The sequence below is a fragment of the Leptinotarsa decemlineata genome, unplaced genomic scaffold, assembly GCF_025532065.1.
Source record: "Leptinotarsa decemlineata unplaced genomic scaffold, Ldec_3_MD MMD2_tig00026282_RagTag_RagTag, whole genome shotgun sequence".
NCBI classification, from domain to species: domain Eukaryota; kingdom Metazoa; phylum Arthropoda; class Insecta; order Coleoptera; family Chrysomelidae; genus Leptinotarsa; species Leptinotarsa decemlineata.
This window is the reverse complement of record NW_027412668.1, coordinates 2,477,420-2,497,374: the sequence shown is the minus strand read 5'-3', so window position 1 is coordinate 2,497,374 and position 19,955 is coordinate 2,477,420. Positions and strand designations below refer to the sequence as shown.

At 34.6% G+C, this 19,955-nt stretch overlaps 4 protein-coding genes and 1 long non-coding RNA gene across 5 annotated transcripts in view; 3 read left to right on the top strand and 2 right to left on the bottom strand.

Annotated features, from left to right (window-relative positions):
- atos (atos homolog atossa) overlaps positions 1–12,469 on the bottom strand; it is a 58,034-nt gene extending 45,565 nt beyond the window's left edge. Inside the window, 1 exon segment of the mRNA XM_074179537.1 lies at positions 12,437–12,469. Within this exon segment, the coding sequence (XP_074035638.1) occupies positions 12,437–12,469 (33 nt within the window).
- Positions 1–19,955, top strand: part of LOC141484612 (uncharacterized) — a 431,842-nt gene that overhangs the window by 344,266 nt on the left and 67,621 nt on the right. The window lies entirely within an intron of this gene.
- On the bottom strand, positions 13,978–14,575 carry LOC111518101 (translation machinery-associated protein 7 homolog). Its single transcript, XM_074179608.1, has 2 exons — positions 14,417–14,575; positions 13,978–14,259 (listed from the first exon to the last, which is right to left on the bottom strand). Exon 2 carries the CDS (start codon positions 14,256–14,258, stop codon positions 14,064–14,066), a length of 195 nt encoding a protein of 64 aa, XP_074035709.1. The 5' UTR covers position 14,259; positions 14,417–14,575; the 3' UTR covers positions 13,978–14,063.
- Positions 15,062–17,499, top strand: LOC111518102 (uncharacterized). The gene is given in 5 exon segments (XM_074179607.1): positions 15,062–15,128; positions 15,340–15,515; positions 15,841–16,077; positions 16,169–16,972; positions 16,975–17,499. Coding segments are annotated over 2 exon segments (993 nt in total). The 5' UTR covers positions 15,062–15,128; positions 15,340–15,515; positions 15,841–16,077; positions 16,169–16,368; the 3' UTR covers positions 17,364–17,499.
- Dhfr (Dihydrofolate reductase) lies at positions 18,362–19,897 on the top strand. Its single transcript, XM_023174430.2, is given in 5 exon segments — positions 18,362–18,668; positions 18,670–18,707; positions 18,769–19,054; positions 19,583–19,692; positions 19,751–19,897. Coding segments are annotated over 5 exon segments (567 nt in total). The 5' UTR covers positions 18,362–18,623; the 3' UTR covers positions 19,839–19,897.

Genomic DNA, 19,955 nt, shown 5'->3' with positions numbered 1-19,955 from the left:
GTAGAAAATGATGGTGGTTCAAAACCATTAGTCTTACATTGTATCATTCATCAACAGTCCTTGTGCGGAAAATGTTTGGATATGTCTGAAGTTCTGAAACCAGTTGTTAACTTCATCAGATCCACTGGGTTGAATCACCGACAATTCCGCGAGTTTATTCAACAGATTGGAGAAAATGACTTACCATATCATACTGCCGTACGCTGGCTTCGTTGCGGAAAAGTCCTTAACAGAAATCGATTTTTTTTTTAAATGAGAAGCAGCGCACTTTTGCCGATTTAGAAAATAGTGAATGGATGTGGAAGTTAGCCTTCAATGTCGATTTGACAAATCATATGAACCAACTGAAGGAGAAAATCAGCTTCTCCTGATTTATACACCAATATTAAATCTTTCAGGCAGAAAATAATACTATTTCAATCGCAATTACGTAAAAAATGTTTCACACATTTTGAAACATGTGAAATATTCAGCCCCACACAGAGACTGAATTTCCCGTCAATTTTGCATTCGAAACTTTCAGTGCTTTGAAGATAAATTTTGATACTCGTTTTTCAGATTTTGATGTCATTGCGAATGAAATTAAGCTTTTTCAAAATCATTTCGATTCTGACATTGAAACCCTGGCACCGGAAGTCCAAATGGAAATTATTGATTTATGGTGCTTAAGAACAAATATCAAAATTCATCTTTGTTGGAATTTTATAAGAGTCTTCCACTGGAACAATTTGATAATTTGCATAAATTTGCTCGTGGGTTATTTTCTGTTTTTAGTACTACTTACTTGTGTGAGAAAACGTTTTCCAAGATGAAGTACACAAAGAATGTTTACAGATCTAAATTAACCGATGAGCATCTTAAATCTCTTTTGATAATTGGTACAAGTAAAATTGATCCACAACTAAAAAGTATTGTCGGTGGAAAATCACAACTACATAAATCTCATCATCATAATTGTCATCATTTCTATCGTTAAGTTTTACCTTGCAAGTAAATAAAACCGAGTAATTATCATTCTGTGTTTTCTTCTTCAACTTATCACAGCAATAGTAACAACAATTAGGTAATCATTGGCTGTCGCGGGCCGGATTGATGACACTGGCAGGCCGGATTTGGCCCGCGGGCCATAGTTTGGAGACCCCTGGTATAGACTATACAACCAGACGGAATTCCGATTACATTGGTGAGTTACTTGGTTTGTTTTTTGATGCAACTCGCCAAATTCAGAAAAGAATTGGAGGCAGAAAATTATATCTTATCCTGGGGCAGGCTGCGAAAGGTTAAAATCATGAAAAAATCTAGTAACCCTCGTAAATCCATCAAAGAAAAGTTTCCACCTGTCCAATCAGACATCCACCCGCAGAGAACAAGGATACGCACCCAATCCACGGTTCTTCAACTTTAAAACGTACCCCAACCCTCCCCCCATCCGGGTGGTTGACTCCTCGCGCCGACGGGTTGTTTTTGTTCGTTCTCCGACCGCTGAACCTCCTCGAGCCGATGTCGACGAACGCATCAGACGCGACAGGTCAAAATTCTCGAAATACGCAGGGCAGACGGTCCACCACGACCGCATCGAGAAAAAAAATAATCAATGTTGCCGCAATCCTTTGAAAAAAAATACTAGAAAGTGAACGAAAAAAGTACTAGATCGAATAACAAAAATACCAATAAAGCGAATCCGTGATATATTCAGCTTACATCCACTCTTCACAGTGTGATAGTAACATTATTTTGAATCTCAATTCAACAATAATAACAAATAATTGGATGACGAAAGGTGGACGCCAAATAAAATTGACAACCGAAATGAAAATGTATGAGCAATCTGTTTTGTTTTACAAAATTATCATCTAATAATGATTATGTTGAACATAACACATATGTCATGCATATTCAACGTTGACAATCTAATATGGCTAGTTAGACTGACCTTATAAACAAAATGGCGAAAGAATATTCATTAAATGGCGTACTAAAAGTACTTCAAGATTCAAAATGTACTGAATTTAGTACAAAAGTACTGAAACGGCAACACTGGAAATGATATAGGCTCGAAGATCTAAAACAAAGAGGTAGGTTATCACCGTAGATTCGAATGTGGGTGATGACAGTGATGCCAATTGGGGATAATTTCATCGACTTCCAGTAAAAGCTCAGTTACGGCATTTTGTAAAGATTTTGCAAGTATTCCCTAGCTTTTGTCAGGATTTTGCGAGTATTCACTAGTTTTTTATGAGGACTCTGACAGTATTCACTAGTTTTTGTGAGGACTTTACGCATATTCAATAGTTTTTGTGAAGATTTTATAAGTATTCATTAGTTTTTGTGAGGATTTTGGGAGTATTCACAAGTTTTTGAGATGCTTTTGTGAGTATTCACAGTTTTTTGTGGGATTTTGCGAGTATTCACTAGTTTTTATGAGGACTCTGACAGTATTCACTAGTTTTTGTGAGGACTTTACGCATATTCAATAGTTTTTGTGAAGATTTTATAAGTATTCATTAGTTTTTGTGAGGATTTTGGGAGTATTCACTAGTTTTTGAGATGATTTTGTGAGTATTCACAGTTTTTTTGTGGGATTTTGCGAGTATTCACATATTTTTTGTGAAGACTTTGCGAATAATCAGTAGTTTTTGTGAGGGTTTTGACGGAAATTCATTTCTGCGATTCAGTTGGAGCAATGTTGCTGGTATTATATTAATTAGTTTAACAAAGCAGGATCCAATGAATTGTGCGTTCTGTACTGGCAATAGACATTTACTTTCAAGTCTCTTCAACATATTTTTAATGAGTGATTCGTGACACTTGTGACATTTGATGAAATAACTGACATAATTGAGAACTCAGAGGTATCAGACGATATGCATGATATGCATTAGTGGTTTGAGGTTTACGTTTAGCTATCGCTACAGTGAACATTTTCAAGGTGATAACTCCTGGAGGCATAGCGTAAAAGGAGGCAAAATAAATTTTTGTTAGGAAGTTATTCCAAAACAAGCGCCTTTCACCAAACAAGTTGGTGTGCGAGATTTTAGTAGTTTTTGTGGGGATTCTGCGGGTATTCACTAGTTTTTGTGATGAGTTAGCGAGTATCAACTAGTTTTTTGAATATTTTGCAAGTATTCACTAGTTTTTGTGAGTATTCACTAGTTTTTGGTGAGCATTTTGAGGGTATTCACTAGTTTTTGTATGGATTTTGGAGTATTCACTACTTTTGTGAAGATTTTTCGAGTATCCACAGTATGGATTCTTATCTACATAGTCGATCACAAAAAATCCTAAATCTGATTAAAAAGAGAAATGCGTTTTTTTGTCTAATCCTTTGTTAGTTTGATTGATAAAAGTTTCACTAACATTTTTCATTCTATGCTGAAAAAAACTTCAATTACAGGCACTTCATTTTCTCCTCGTGTCTGAAACTAATTTAGAAGTTCATCGAACTAGCCACAATATCAGCTTAAATCTGAACTGAAAAAAATTAATATTAATCATCCATAGAAAGCAACTCGATCTCTATTCAGTATCAGATTGGTTTACGTTATATATGAGCTGCTAGTATACCGTTATTATAGGATGATATGAATCAATCTGAAGGAATACTTTTTCAGAGGTCATCGTATGAAAATGATTCATTCTCAATTTATAATAATTTGGCACCATGCCTCAGTTTTCCGTTTCATATAACTAGATACAGATCCGTCGAATTGAAAAGATACAAATAAAGCAGATATACTTAGTTAATCTCAAACTACACTGAGAAAAAAATATTTGTTGTAATAGTATTTCCAACGCCGTAGATTTAGATATATCTTCAAGGGGCATTGCAGGAAAGTCCTCGAGACGTTCTGAAAGAAGTATTTTCACATTTGGATTGAAATCTTAGTTTTAGACAATAGAGATTTTACAGTAAATGTGTATACTTCAGGATTAGTCGTTTTTCTATACTGAATAGTTATAGGAAAAACCCTACAAATTCGACCCTACGATTCGTTTTTTCATAGAGTTTAGTTTGTGTGTGTTTTAAAAGTGTTTTAGAGATATATTTGAATATTAATATGGTGCATTCTTGTGCTGATTTTAATTGTGCCGAAAAGCCCAAGAAAACGGAAAGCGCATTGGTTTATAGATGAGTTATTTCATATAATGAGTTCAGGTTCCCAAAGGATAAAATGATGAGAATAAATAATAAATTGAATATTTGAAATGATTCTTTAGTCCAGTTTGCTATATTTTTTTTATTTTCATAACTGTATATTAATAAATAATGCATAAAATTATAGTTTAGATAAATATTTTGTGATCTTACGACTTTGTGTACTGATTTTAGATATAGAACTTATTTCCAAACATGATTTTTCGTGTACATTTTATTCCATGTGGAAAAGTTTTCATTGATTGAAACGTTAATGGGTTCATATATACGATTTGGCAATGTTGATTATTTCTATTGTTCCTATTGGTCAATCGAACAAGAAGCGGGAATAGGGCCGTGACGTCACCGGCCTACCACATTCGACTTTTAATAATTAATTACGGGAAACTACGGTACTTAGAAAGCTGAAACAAAGTGCACTGTTTTTCAATTTGAAATTTCTATCAAGTGAACTATAAACCAAAAATCATGAAACAAGCCCATTTGGAACGTACTCGAAATAGTACAGAGTGGCACGACCAATTTGAATAAATTTCTCTTCCTCGGCAAAAAAATCTAGCCAATCCTTCGAACATTGACTCTCGTCGGAAACGTAAATTGGACATAATTATGGCATGTTTTAATTGCCTATAACCGGAAACATACAAAATAACGAAGATAAACAGTTCTGAAAATTGTTCCCAAAGAAACAAAAAACGTTGCAAAACATTAAATCATTACAGTGACTCGTACCTTGATTATTAAATTAACGTTACTTTTGTTAGTCATGGGTTCTGATAAAAGCGATGCTAATATTAACGTTTCGCCAAAACCACACAAGCGCAAATACAGGGTTAGTCATCATTGGAATGATGCACACGTGGTAAGTCACACACGTTCTGAGGGAAATATTTGACCGCTTCTTAAAAAAAGTTGTATTCTACCAGGGTGGTTCCAAAAGTACCCGGCCTGACCTAGAGATGGCTGCAGTTGTTTGAAAAATATCACTGTGTTAGAAAGTACACAATCTATAAAGCATATGTTTCAAGTTTGAAGACGCTGGGTTGTTTAGTATTTGTTTAGCAGACATCAATAACGTTTTCGGTGAATTTGTGAAAATGGAGAAAATTGGTCATCGTTATGCTGTACAATACTTTAATTTCAAAGGCATCAGCCCAACCAATATAAAAGCTGAACTGGCAGCAGAGTTTAAAGCTTGTCACCCACTTGTCCAGCCACAACCAGCATACAGAAAGGTGCTGTTTGTTCGATTTCAAGGGAATTTCAGTTGACACCGAGCGGTGACACAAACATATCTATCACTAGCATCTGACGAAGAAGTCGTCATTATAGTGGCAGCATTATTCAATGTAGAAGAAAATAGTCACAAAAAAGAAGGATGTGGGTCCAGCCCATTAATCGAAAGGGGAAAATCTGGGAGAGTTTCATCATCTTTTAAACGACCTGAAAGAAGACGAGGAGAAATTTTTCCAGTATTTCCGAATGACTACAGGCAAATTTTCAGAACTTCTGGATGTTCTAGAGCCAACCTTAACAAGCGATTCAATTTTTCCTCGTCCATTTTCATAGGTGCTGTCTGACACTGTGGTGTCAACTGATGGAATAGCAAAACAGAGAGACAGAAACTTCCCAAGCACGTTTAGACAAGTTGATGCTGGCAAGGGCTGGCCGCCGATGCGCTCACTTGGCCAGTCTGTCACAGCACGTACCGTTATTTGCCGGGCAGGACCTCATTCGCTAGATTTAGCCCCCTCGGATTATTTTCTGTTCCCAAACTTGAAAAAATGGCTCAGTGGAAAAAGATTTTCCAACGATGAAGAAGTGAAGTCGCCAGTTAATGGCTTGAGGAGCAGTCAGTTCTTATTATAAAAACAATGTCGAACTTATTTAAACGTTGCTTAGAAAAGTGTATAGAGATGCAAGGAGATTATGTTGAAGAATAAATACAATGTTTTTGTTGGTTTCCGGGTTTGCCTTGGTCTCCTTTGGTTATGATCTCTAAACGTTTTAACTGCAACTGGGGTAGTCATCTTCATCAAACTAATCTCAATGAGCTAGTTCATCAACATTAGTTAGACAAGTTATTAACAAAAGGCAAAGGTTCCAAAGAGTGTATCACAGATAATTGATGAAATCTTTATTGGAATCGATAAAACGATCAATATAATTCAATGTCTGAGAATGATTTCATGCAAATGTTGTCCGCGGCTCCGCTTTAGATGGCCCATGCGCAAGGTCCAATTTTGGCACACTCTCTCTAACATATCGGCCGGTATTTCACGTATAAATGCTTCAATATTGGCTTCCAGAGCGCCAGTCGTTGCTGGTTTATCCCTGTAGACATGAGCCTTAACATGACCCCACAAGAAATAATCCAAAGGCCCCAAACGTAAGATAAACTGTTCACCGAGGGCGGCTCTTAATTGGGCCATTGTTTCGCGTACCGTGTGGTATGTGGCACCGTCTGGCTGAAATCACATGTCAGGATGTCCAATTTTTCCATTTTGGGCAACAAAAAGTCATCATTCATCACACGGTAGCGCTCGCTATTCACGGTAACGTTCCGGACATTGTCGTCTTTGAAGAAGTACGGCCCGATGATGCCACCGACCCATAATGCACACCAAACAGTACTTTTTCGGGATGCATCGGTAGCTCTTGCAATGCTTGTGACTTGTCTTCATCCAACCATCCAACCAGAAATGAGCCTCGTCGCTGAACAAATTTTCGATAAAAATGTGGATCTTCCTCCAACTTTGCCAGCGCCTCTTCACCAAATGTTAGACGTTGTGAGAGGTCGTGTGGCTTCAATTCTTCCACCTGCTGTATCTTATAAGGTTTTACACCCAAATCCTTTCGCAAAATGTTCCACGTAGTGGAGTAACAGAGGCCCAATTGCTGTGAACGGCGGCGAATCGACATTTCACGGTCATCACGAACACTGGCGGATACAGCCGCAAAATTTTCTTCGGTCCTCACTCTACGTATGCGTGTTGGTGGTTCAATGTCCAATAATGTAAACTGGGTTCGAAATTTAGTCACAAGATTCCGAATAGCTCCCTCAGTAGGCCGACGAAACTGCCCATATATTGGAAGAAGTGCACGATGGACTTTCTTCACCGAGCATGAATTTTGATAATAAAATTCAATAATTTGCAAGCGTTGTTCATTCGTAAGTCGGTTCATGATTACATTATAGATCGAACTAAACAAGTTTGACAATGACACAAGACACGATTCACGGATGATCTGTCAAAAACAGTGTTGCCGATACCAGCAAAAAATCACTCATTATAGAAATTAGACAAAAGTGATTTTCTTTATTCTGTATTCAAATCATCAGGACGTTATGAATATTCGTTCTTGAGTAATTTGTGTCCATTGAGCATAGGAAAATTTTTCAAACTGACTCGGCGGACAATAGAAATATTTAAAAAATGAAGTGTCACAAAACCCACCATTAGTCAAAATATCAAAAATAGGAATTGACGAATATTCCTTTTGAGGTTAATGAAAAATCGTATATTGCATTTTCTGAAAGTTTCAAGTGTTTCGAGTTAAATATACTAGAAAAAGATATCTGACACTTCAGTTACATTCGACTATCTTGTTTGACCAGTTCCATGTTTTGAAATTCCGAAAGAATTCCAATTTTCGAAACTTCCAACCTCCCCTTTGAGCCTATCCTATTGCACCATATGACAGAGCTGAAATTTATTTCTTCTCCGGGTAGCCCGAACGAATTAGGATTTGACAAGGCAAACATTTTTGCTGGCAATTTTCTTTCGGAATTATCAGTTTTTTCGTATTCCCGAGAAAAGGAGGGGGAAAATCTTATCAATGTATCATCACATGTATTTTCAATTTTACGTGAAAAATTGTAATGAAGAAGTTTGTTCAAAATCAAATTTCCTACAACTTTGGTCCCTATCAATTTTTCCGTAGGATCGATATTTTTCGATTTTTTCCCGTAATAAGGAGGGGGTAAAATCTTATCACGTTTATTTTCAATTGTACGAGAAAAGTTGTGATATACAAGTTTGTTTGAATAAAAAATCCCTACAATTTTGGTCCTTATCAATTTTTTCATAAAATCGTTATTTTTCGATTTACACCCGAGAGGAAGTGGGAGTGAAACTAAGTAGGTATTCTATTCTCCTGTTTATTATTGATTTTTTTGTATTATCATTTTTTGTTTGTTTTTTTGTTGATTATCTTCAAAAATTTGATTTGTTGATAATGTAATTTGCTACAGTTATGCTACAAAAATCTACCCTTAAATTCAAGATGGCACAACACGCCTGGTACTCTTGGAACTTAAATTTAGACTGCCAATAACCCCCCCCCCCAAATTCCTAGAGAAAATTGACCAAAAAACTTTCGCGTGGCTGGCCTCTTTTTTGGACTAATTCCACTGGGCTAAGGCTACTGGCTTAGATTCAACAGGGGGTTTTGTACCATAAAAATTACAGGGCGCGGTACTACAAACAAAGTGAAGAGTCAAAATGGACCCAATCCGTTTATCCAATTTTCCTCCAACCTGTTCAATTTCGTGAACATTGACTACTAATCACCAGTAATTTCCAACAATTATTTCAATTAGGCTCATTTCCTTGCGTTGCAACGTCAACATCAGAAATTTTCTAAGGGCAGAGCAAAAGCTGCCAAAATTGACTGTAATCAGGTCTGAAGAAAGCAAGCAACGTGAAACATATGAAACTGTGCCACTTTCAATTTCGTTTGACCTTCTGTGAAACCATATGTTCCAAAAGAATAATCATTCACTCAAAGTTGGAATTTTCCTACTGCCACCAAGAAATTTTTCGCTGGCCTTGTACAAAGATTATAACTTGCAGTAAGACACACAATTCATCTGACACGTGTTTCCACAACACGATTTAAAAATTAATCTATCAGTGATGCAATGCTTAAAAAATCTTAACTCGTCCAATCGCGTTCCACCAATTTGTTTTTGTGTACCAAATTTGGTACACGAAAACATTCCAAAACACATCGAAACAAAGAAACAAAGAAGCCCTTCTGTTCGGGTCATGCACTGTCCTAACGAAGGACACACCAACGACTAGCGTGTGCGGAGGGACATTCAACTGTTCCGGATTTATTTATATAATTTGTTACACATACAGAGAACCACAAAATGGCACCCGTTCGTCTATGGTTATCAAGCGATATCCTATCTAAATTTACCTTTACGTCGCTGCCAGATTACTCCGCGGATTCCTCGGATGCTATATGACAACACCAGCCGAGAAGTGTTTCATCCTTTTGTTAGGCATTCTGAAATAAAGTGGAAAGTTCTTGCACAGTGCAATGGCAGAGTTCACTTTGTTATTATCTAGTTGACAACTCGAAGGTTCTGACGAAACTGGTCAGCTGTTTTTGTTACTCCGCTGGCTGGATCGAATTGACTCGGTGGGGGTGTGGATGCGCGCGAATTTCGAATTGAAAACTCGTGAATGGCGCAAGGCAGCTGGGAATTGATTATGTTCTGTTTTTGTGTGATATATTTCCGGCTGATTTTGCATGATTGCATCGTGTTTTTTCTTTTGCGAACGTGGTGAAGGTTTCCAGGGGCGTAGTTTGGAGGGTGTGCCCTTTTTAGGAGGTACAGACGGCTCAGAAGTAGACACGTTTAGAAATGTAAACAAAGGGATATCTTTTACGTTGTCCCGAGCAGATGTTCTCTGCAAGAGGTATCTAAAAATAATTGTTTATGACTGTGATATATTACAGGGTGATTTACCGGGAAATGCGAGGATAAATATTGGGAAAAGTAGGTATAAAATTATGAAAATTTGATAGTGTGGGAATGACATTGAGTACAATTCGACTAAAATAGTTTCATGTTCCGAACACTCAGGAGTATACCCGAAGTAGGCACGAACTCTGTTATTCTAAATGAAACCCTACATTTTATCACCTATCTGAAGTTTTTGCGGAATTCTAGATTTATTCCGGAAAATTTTCTGCCAACTGAATATACTTCTCATATCTATTGAGTATATTAATTAATTCATAATATTCATACTGAACGATTGACAGTCCAAATTTATCAATTTTTCAAAAGACATACACACAAACTATAAACTATAGTATACTAATATTCAAAAGTTGGCCAAAAATCTGTTTTTGATGATTTTATTATTTTTCACAATCATTATTCGAAATGATCACTTACAACTATATTTCCTATATATAAAATGCATAGTTCTGCAGATATAAATGTTTCAATATTCAAATTCTACAGCAGAGATAAATTATTTATTCAATCAAATGTAAGCTGTTGCTGGAAGAATTCGTAAGAGCATTGAAACGACCAATAACTACTCAGACCTGTCAAAATGCTTACGATTTTTAATTATACGCTTGTAGATTATTTCAATATATTCTTTTTGGACAATATGATGAAGTCATGAGAAGAACATATGTTGCATTTTGGCCTTAACTTTTCATTTCACAGCATATAACTTGGTCTTTTAGTTTTATCACTTAATCATCTTTTAGATTCATCACCGTTTTGGACAGAAATTTAAATACAAAAATTTTCACCCTCACTTGATGTTTCGCTAACGATACGACTGATGATGGGTTTATTATTGTCCAAGTTTTTTAGAAATGAATTTGTACAGGTGACTTTGTGTTTTCGTCTCTAACAAATTATAGGTATTTGCACTTTCAACTTTCAATATTTTCTTGAATTCAATTATACATCTAGTATTTCTGAATCTATTGAGTTCAAAATTGGCTCAAGACGTCATGTTTTCAATGTCCATGAAATGGACGTAAAACGGTATTGAACATTTCAAAAACACCCTATAGAAAGTTCAATACATTTCATAGCCGTTTCACGGTCATTGATAACAGAAGGTTATGTGTAGTAGATAACTTCAGAAATATACGAAATATTTTTTGTGTGCGAATATAATATTCCATTTTTAGGAAAGTTTAACGACCTGTAACATCATGGAACCTCCTATGATACACGGAAAACACCCTGCGAGTTATCCAAATCATTTTAGTTGATATGCAAGCAAACATACGTCTCGGTGGATTGTTGGTTGCTGCCCCTCAACAAACATGTTACATAATTTGACCAGCTTTTCCATCTTCTCACCGGAATCTTTAGTTATTTTTTTTTGTGTGTTCTGAATTGTGTCTTTCAAATCAAACCAACTTTCAAACACTCCTCATATAAAGTTGAAAAATGATCTTTGATACGCTTCATTAAACTTTATGATAGACTTTCTCCATCGTTGAAAACATTATGCAGTCCTTCCTTCGGCAAGTCCAAGATAAAAATTCTTTCACTGAAATCTAGTTTCTACTCTTGACGAGAATACTTGATAGCTGACTACTCTGACTTTGTATGGAGATATTTTTCTTCACCTTTTTTTTTATCACAAGTCAAAATGAAAAATATTTCCTTAATACATGAAAGTGAGGTTGTTTGACCTGGACCTGATGAAATCCCCATTTTCTTGTTGTATCTGTCCACAAAAAATCGGATCCATATCTTTTAGAGAACTACAGAACCATCACTGTTCCATCTAGTTTCTCAAAAATATTTGAAAATGCATACCTACATCGGTTACTACCTTTCATTAGGAGGCATAACATTATATTTCCGATTCAGCATGGTTTTTGATTCAATATGTCCACTATTACTTCTGTGACAGCTTTTTACTTAAAAATCTTGGAGTACATCGAGGCTGGTGAATGCCCTGCTGGAATGTTTTGTGATCTCGTCGACTACACGATAGTATTAAATAAATTATATTCATATGGAATAAGAGGAAATGTCCTTGACTGGATAGAGTTTATCACCAGAAACAGGAGTCAATTTGTTTCGATGAATCGTAGATCTGAAAATAGTCACTATAAATTCATTTCAAATACTCAAGTTTTGGCAATTGGAGTACCTCTAGGATCAGTGTTGGGACCGCTATTATTTATATTATACTTTAATGATGTTGGGGCCGCGGTTGCTGAGATAACGTGCGTTATGTATGCAGATGACACATCACCAAAAAAAGATTATACGAATTTTAGCAGGCGTTAATCAGAGAACCTCCTGCAGAGATTTATTCAAACATTTGAAAATTCTGACTTTCCCGGATATTTCCATTTTTGAAATGTGTGTATTCATACACACCAATAGGTCGAAATATGATCGCATTTCATCTTACCATAATGTAAATACAAGAAAGTACAATGATTTTCACATAAATCCTGTCAAATGTAATATAACCGCTAACTCACCTTCTTACTTGGGGCTAAAACTGCTTGAATCATTGAAAACTACTGACAGAATTCAGGTTTTCAAAACCACCCTATAAAGGTTCTCATTAAATCATAATTTTTATACCATTGATGAATTTCTCAATCTTTGTTATTTTATTTCTCTATTACATTTTGTTAGTAATAAAAAGAAAGTTGAATGTACTAACTGATAAAGATGCTTCTCAGTATTATTGCTAATTTTATTCAATTATTTATTCACAAAATGGTCTAGATGGATTCAATATTGAACACTAACAAACAAATTTATGCAGAAAATAGCAAGTTTATGGCCAGGGGTTTATGAAGATTAATAATTTCTTATAACTGATAGTTCCGATCCGATTTCACTTTAGTTTGCTATTAATCGGTATTGCTGACAATTATCAAAATATTGATACTAAATGTTTAGATTCACTATGGAACTTTGAATTGTAAATATAATAAATCGCTAGTCATAATGTGGAATTGGAATTATGAAGAAAAAGATAAGAATTTCAACACAGCAGAGATATTTGAGGTTTTCAAAAATATCATCCTCTGATAAGTTTGAGAGTTGAAAAATTCAGCGAAAGTGAAGATAACAGACGGGATGTAAACATTGAAAAATAAGCTATGATTCAGTGAGCTAAACTTACAACATATTCAAGAAAATAAATATTTCAAAACATTCAATCTCTGCTTTCCACACATATATTGTACTGTGTTTTACTTCATGTGACCTATGTTAGTGTATTTTCTCTTAATAAAACAAAAATATATTTTTTGTGAAAAATCTGTATACAGAAAATTGTGGAACAACTCTTTGTTTGGTACTCAACCTTCCACGATATGAGAAATCAAAACAGCATCTGCTAAAGAATAATAATAGGTAAACTAAAAAATCCATTCCGAAAAGTTACTAAACCACGTAAAGAGTACACTTATTCACAAATTTTGTCTCCAAATTAAATAGTATATAGAAAAAAAAAGTACTCAGCTATAGAAGTGAGGAAAGAAAAATTTCCTAATTATTTTACGTATCAAAAAAGGGGTTAAATTTTCAAACATCTGTTAATGTTTTGAAGACAACAAATTGGCACATAATGTTAAATCAATATCACTAAAACATGGATAACTCTCCTGAGAAAGAAAGTGGAATTTGGAAATTTTTATGCCAGGTGAAATATGTAACTCCAGTGTACTGTGCAGGCAAAAAACTGTTGTCAATCAATATCAAAAGATATTGACTCGACATTTTTACAATTGAGTGTAATTTTCGATTCCTTTGAGGAATCAAGAAAAGCCACAGAGAGATATTTCCTGAAATGTCATCCAAAGTAAAGCATCATTTAAATTCCATATATTTTTGTTTTTCTGATATGTTGGAAATATTCATAACGAGGGGCATTACGAATTACGAGTTGGATAAAATATCAGTATGAATTTTATACAAACGCAGTAATACTTCTGAGCAAATTCATGATCATTTCAGAAAATACAACTATCGAATTCGAATTCTGTTTTTAAAATAAACCAAAAACTATTTCACAAGAAATTTATTTGTTATATGAACATTTAGTAAAGCTGAATTTTTTCTGATACCAGTAAAAAAGTTGATTCTGTGTTCTCATTTCTTTCCTGATTTTTTTATCCCTCCTCCTACCAATGGACCTTTCTGAGATGCCTTCGCTTTGGCTTCTTGCAGGGCTTTCTGTTGCTCCTTCATTTTCTGCTTCATGGCTAAGTCATCCTCGTCTATCGGTCCCTTTTCCTTTTTGGGGGCTTTCAATGGCTTCTTTTTACCTCCTTCCCGACCAGACATCCTGAAAGAATGGATTTTTTTAAACCTTGGGGCAAACCACCAAATACAAATCTTTGTATGGTGAAACGTGAATTTCTTCGCACTTAACTTAACCTCAAAAGAATACTGATAAACTCAATTGAGCTGATATTGTTTGAAGAAAATAATTAATATCTTACCTTGCTCAGTTGAAGTAAATATATATTTTGATAGGTTTCAATTAAGTGATTTTGAGACAGCAAATTTGACACTGTTTCAATTCTCCGACTTATTCCCTGATCTGATATCACCTGCACTTACCTTTTTTTACACTGTGATCATAAACAATTTTTGTGGTTTCTTCTTCTTCTCCCAGGCTTCTGGGTTTGGTTTCCAAGCCATTACCCAGTTTCGACAAAATGGCATGTATTCTGTTCTTCGTTCGATGAGAAAATTGTTGACCCTTTAACCTTTTCCACACTAGATTTGCTACTCTTTCCACATTTTCTTCTTTTTTCGTTGTCTTTCAGTGTCCACCTAGCTGTTGTGGTTTTGGAGAGTTACTATAGGGATTGAATAAACACAACGGAAGGCGAATGATAAATGTATGTATTCAGGAAAGTTAAAAAATAGGGATTGGATTGGAAAAACGCTTGCACAAGTGTGTTAGTTTGAAGGGATCTACTTTGAAGAGGACAAAATAAAAATTGACGAATAAATGAATATTTTTTTAATGAATTTTCACCTTATTTTTTAACAGAGTAATAATGGCCTGTCCACATTTGGCTTTACTAATGAACTCAATTACCAAATAGCTCTGGTTGCTGAGGCCAATGAATGGAAAGGAAAAAGAATATGTTCTATAGTAAACTGTAACCTGTACGTAGGATACGGAAAAGTAAATATTTGAGAGTAATTTTCTTTTTTGTTATTTATTATTATGCTTCATACAGTTAGATCGTTATTCAAATGTGCAAACTCACGAAAATATAAGTAGGAATCTCAAATTGAGATTCTAAAATATATATAAATCATCTGCTATGGAGAATGTCAAAATGCACATTATGGATGTTGCTGAAGCAGTTGCAATCAAAATTGATGAGAAAACTGATAATTTTTCTAGGAAAGCAGTTAAACTAGAAATAGTAGAAGATGATCATGAAGAGCTCAATGCTTCTGAACTACCTGTACCTGAGATGTATGAATTCAAAAGGTTTCATAGTAACACATATTTTGAGAAAGGAAATCAGGGAAAAGCTCGTCTTGGAAGTATGAACTCAAACCTTGAAACTTCATCAGGTAAAATTGGACCTTTGCCTTGATTATTAACTGCATAAAAAAAGTCTTTCTCAAATTTACAGATTATTTTATTACAAAAAGCATTTATCATATTAGTGATTGGTATGAACTTTTACTTAAGAACCTTTCTGTTGCAAAAAAGGGCTCAAATTTTATTAAGCTGTTTTCAGAGGTTTCCTCTGTCAAATACTATAAAATATGCGAATCTAAAAAGATACAAAATAGCATTTTTCACAAGAAAAATAGCTGAGTTTTTGAAGGTCAATTTCTTCGATAAACTGTCATTGTCAAACTAACAAAACTGTTATTCATTAAACGATTTCAGGTTGCAATGAGTTGAATGAGAAGGATCATATGCAGAATGTTGAGAAATTCCCAGTTAAAGAGGAAAACAATTCTGGTTATGCAGAAACTTTCAAATAACGAAAACAATAATTTGAAACAGAGATAGAAAATGATAACACTATTATTGTGAAAGAAGAAGTAACATTTCATGAAGAAGAGCTAAGGGAGTATTGTCGTACACAAACTTCTGTGAATGAGGCTCAAGAGAAACTTTTAGGTGAGGTGTTCAGTACTGAACATATGTCAAAGTTGAGAACTTTGGAGATATTGATGTTCTAATGTTGTAATTCATATTTTAATTTTTCCAGATTATAACAGGCAAGAAGGAAAATCTCCAAAAACCAACAAATGTATCAAAAGAAAGTTATTTCAATGTGAAATCTGTTTGAAATCACTTTCTACCAATTCCCACTTGCTACGACATAAAACGATTCATACAGCAGAAACGCCATTTGAATGTTCATTTTGTACAAAATCCTTCGCCTCAAAATGTAATTTTCAAAGGCATATGAAGGTTCATTCTGAAGAAAAACAATTCAGGTGCAAAGAGTGTTCAAAATCGTTTTGTAACCCTACTCTTTTGAAATCACATCAGAGAATACACACGGGAAAAAATCCTTTCAAATGTGAAATATGCTCCAAAACATTTGCTATCATTTCTGTTTTGAAAAGACACGAAACTATTCATAAAGAGAAAAAATCCTTCCAATGCCATATCTGCTCAAAGTCTTACACTCAAAAATATAATTTGAAAGCACATTTGAAAGTTCATTCTGGAGAAAAACTTTTCAAGTGTGATATATGCTTGAAATCATTTTTAGCAAATTCTCATTTATTATTACACAAAATGGTTCACGTGGAAGTAAAGCCGTTTCAGTGTGATGCCTGCGAAAAATCATTTTGCACCACATCTAGACTACGAGTGCATATGAGAGTCCATACTGGAGAAAAACCTTTCACCTGCACCATTTGCTCAAAGACATTTTCAACCAAATCATATCTGACTACCCACCAGAAGCTTCATACAGGGGAAAAACCCTTTCGGTGCCAAATTTGTTCAAAATCGTATTCTGAAAATAATTACTTGCGAGCTCACCTCAAGGTTCATTCAGGAGAAAACCCCACAAATGCAAAACCTGTTCGAAATCGTTCTTTGTTCCCTCTCACTTGATCAGACATGAACTGACTCATTCGGATGAAAAGCCGTTCAAGTGTAAACTCTGTCCAAAATCATTTTGCACTAAAGTTCGCTTCACAGATCATTTGAGGAGTCATACTGGAGAAAAACCGTTCCATTGCAAACTCTGTTTGAAACCTTTCATGCACAACGATTCTGTACGAGCTCATCAGAAGGAACATACTGAAGAAAACCATTCAAATGTAAACCCTGCTCAAAATCGTTTGCTTCAGGTTGTTTACTGGCCCAACATGAAAAGTCTCATCCAAATAAACCGTTTCAGTGTGAACTTTGTTCAAAATCATTTTCCAAAATTAGTTATTTGAAAAAACATGAGAAGAAAGTTCATAAGAGTAAAGTGAAGGAAGAAAATAATGAAAGTACCCCTCGGACAAGAAGAAACAGGATTCAACACAGTAATAAGGTTGTAAATGGAAGCGCATTCATTAAGAATGAAGCTATTACAGACTTCAAGAGTGAAGTTGAAGAGGAATTATTGATGTGCAATGATCCAAAAGAATTCATGAGTGATGACACCCAAAACTTCGCAATGTGTAAAGACAAGGAATAATTCGCAATAAGCCAGATAAGTGTTAATGATGATAGAAATATAAGTTCAAAATGAGTAAATAATGATAATGAACAAGAAAAATCTGTTTTGAACAATGAGCTGAGGAAGTTTATTATATATGTTAATGGAAAAAAGATCAAGAGTTGATAATGAGCAAGGACATAAGAGTTCCATGAGACATGTTACAATCGTTTTTAGCATCTCCTGATGATGCTAACTTAATTAAAGGATGATACAAAAAAGTTCGTCATGAGTGGTGGCATAAAATAGTTCACAACAAGCAAGGCTTCAGTATAAGCAATGAGCCAAAGGGGTTTATTGCAAATGACAATGCAAATTTGTTGATGAGGAGACAAATATAAGGAGTTCATTTGAAAAAAACAACACCAACACTACAATATGTATGGTTTCGTGGTTACTGTAAAAAATATATGGAAGGTACTGAATAATTTTTGTTTTTTTTTAACTTTGGGTAGGTATATCTTAGTTAAAAACAAAAATATTTCACTCAACAGAGAATTAAATGAATCCACATTAACATAGGAGTATAACAACATTGCTATGTATTATGAAGAATGTGGTTCAGTCCATTAATTATGGGATCATTGTTTTTAAAATACAATCATTTAAATTTTAATTATCCTTATCTGTTTTGTATAATTGTCACACGCCACTGCAAGAGACAGATTAAGGCAAAAACGTCAGTCATTTCTGAAAGTACCCACTATTTTGGAATTACTAATGCATTGCTATATACAATGGTTAATGTATTTATTACGAAAGTTCTAAAGTGTAACCCTGCCTGTGCCTAGTCCAGGCTGAAGCCACTAATGGAAAAAGAAGAAGAAGAACAGCTTTTTAGGGGAGTGCAGAAGTTAGGTTCAGGTTAGCATGAGATTTGATCATTAATCACTGGCTGTTATTTAATGGTTAAGCCTATGGCTAAAATGAGGATTCTTGTCTAGCTTTATATTTATACATTTTTGTAAAAGCTCCGAACTAGAACAATTCAAAAATGTCCCCTAAATTAAAAATAATATCAGCAGCTTGTGAGAACATGGGGTATAGGAAAGGATAACAACCTTCCATGGAAGCTGAAGTGGGTGAAATATTTTTTCCGTGTCTTTCAAATGACCTGTAACCACTGACAAACTTTGTAGGAGTGAAATGGAGCATTTTAGAAGGATGACGAGTAAAACAAAAGATCCACATAAGAAAAATGTGGTAATCATGGGTCGAAAAACATGGGATTCAATTCCTCTAAAATATAGGCCCATGAGAAATCGTATCAACTTTGTTCTGTCAAGATCTGATTTAGATTTGAGAAGTTATGAGGCTTCTTATAGCTTTAAAAACCTAGAAGAATGCATCAAGAAACTTGAGGATGAGGATTTCAAAAAATTGTATGAAAATGCTTGGGTTATAGGAGGAAGCCGTATCTATGCTGTAAGTAACCAACTAATAAACAATAAGTCGGTATTATCAAGATCATAGGAAAAAAGGAATGTGAAATTTGAACATTGTGATTTAATCATTGGTGTACCACAAGGTTATGTACTTAGACCAATGCTTTTATCATTTATAATTGAAATTGAATTTATAGGGAATTGAGTTCAATTCACTATATTTGCAATGACATGTTAATAATGATTTCTAATAGGAAGGTTACAGCTGAAATGATGTACTTAGTGTTCTTAATAATTGGTTCATCTCTTTCTATCTCCTCAACAATGAGAAGACGAATGCGATTGGATATCACTCTTATCGAAAAAGATGTAATAAAACATCTATGCATGATCTACACATCTTTGTAAAGAGTTAATTTTGATTTTTATATATAGATGGAGAAGTTTCTACTTCTCCATCTAGCTAAAACTTTTCTGTCCGAATGAATCTCATTATTGAACCCTTCAATTATATAGACATTACTTTCGCACTGAAAGCTCTTTGATCAATTCTTATATCAAATTTCAGGAAGCAATGAAGTCGGAGTACTTTTATCAACTCTATCTTACCAGGATATTAAAAACCTTTGATTGCGATACTTTTTTTCCTGAACTTCCTGACAATTTGGTGAAAGTTAGGTGAGTTATTGTCGTGAGAAATATTTGTCAATTCAAAATATGAAATGTCAACTTTTAGTGATCCAGATGTTCCTGAAGGAAAACAAATTGAAAATGACATCGAGTTTATTTATAATGTGTACCAGAATCCTAATTTTTCGAATTGAAAATGACATTCCAGTTTATTGAAACGAAACATTTTCGAAAATATATTTTTGTAAGATCAGACCTCTGTTTTATTTAAAATTAGATATATCTGAAGCTTGAAGAATATTTGCCACCCG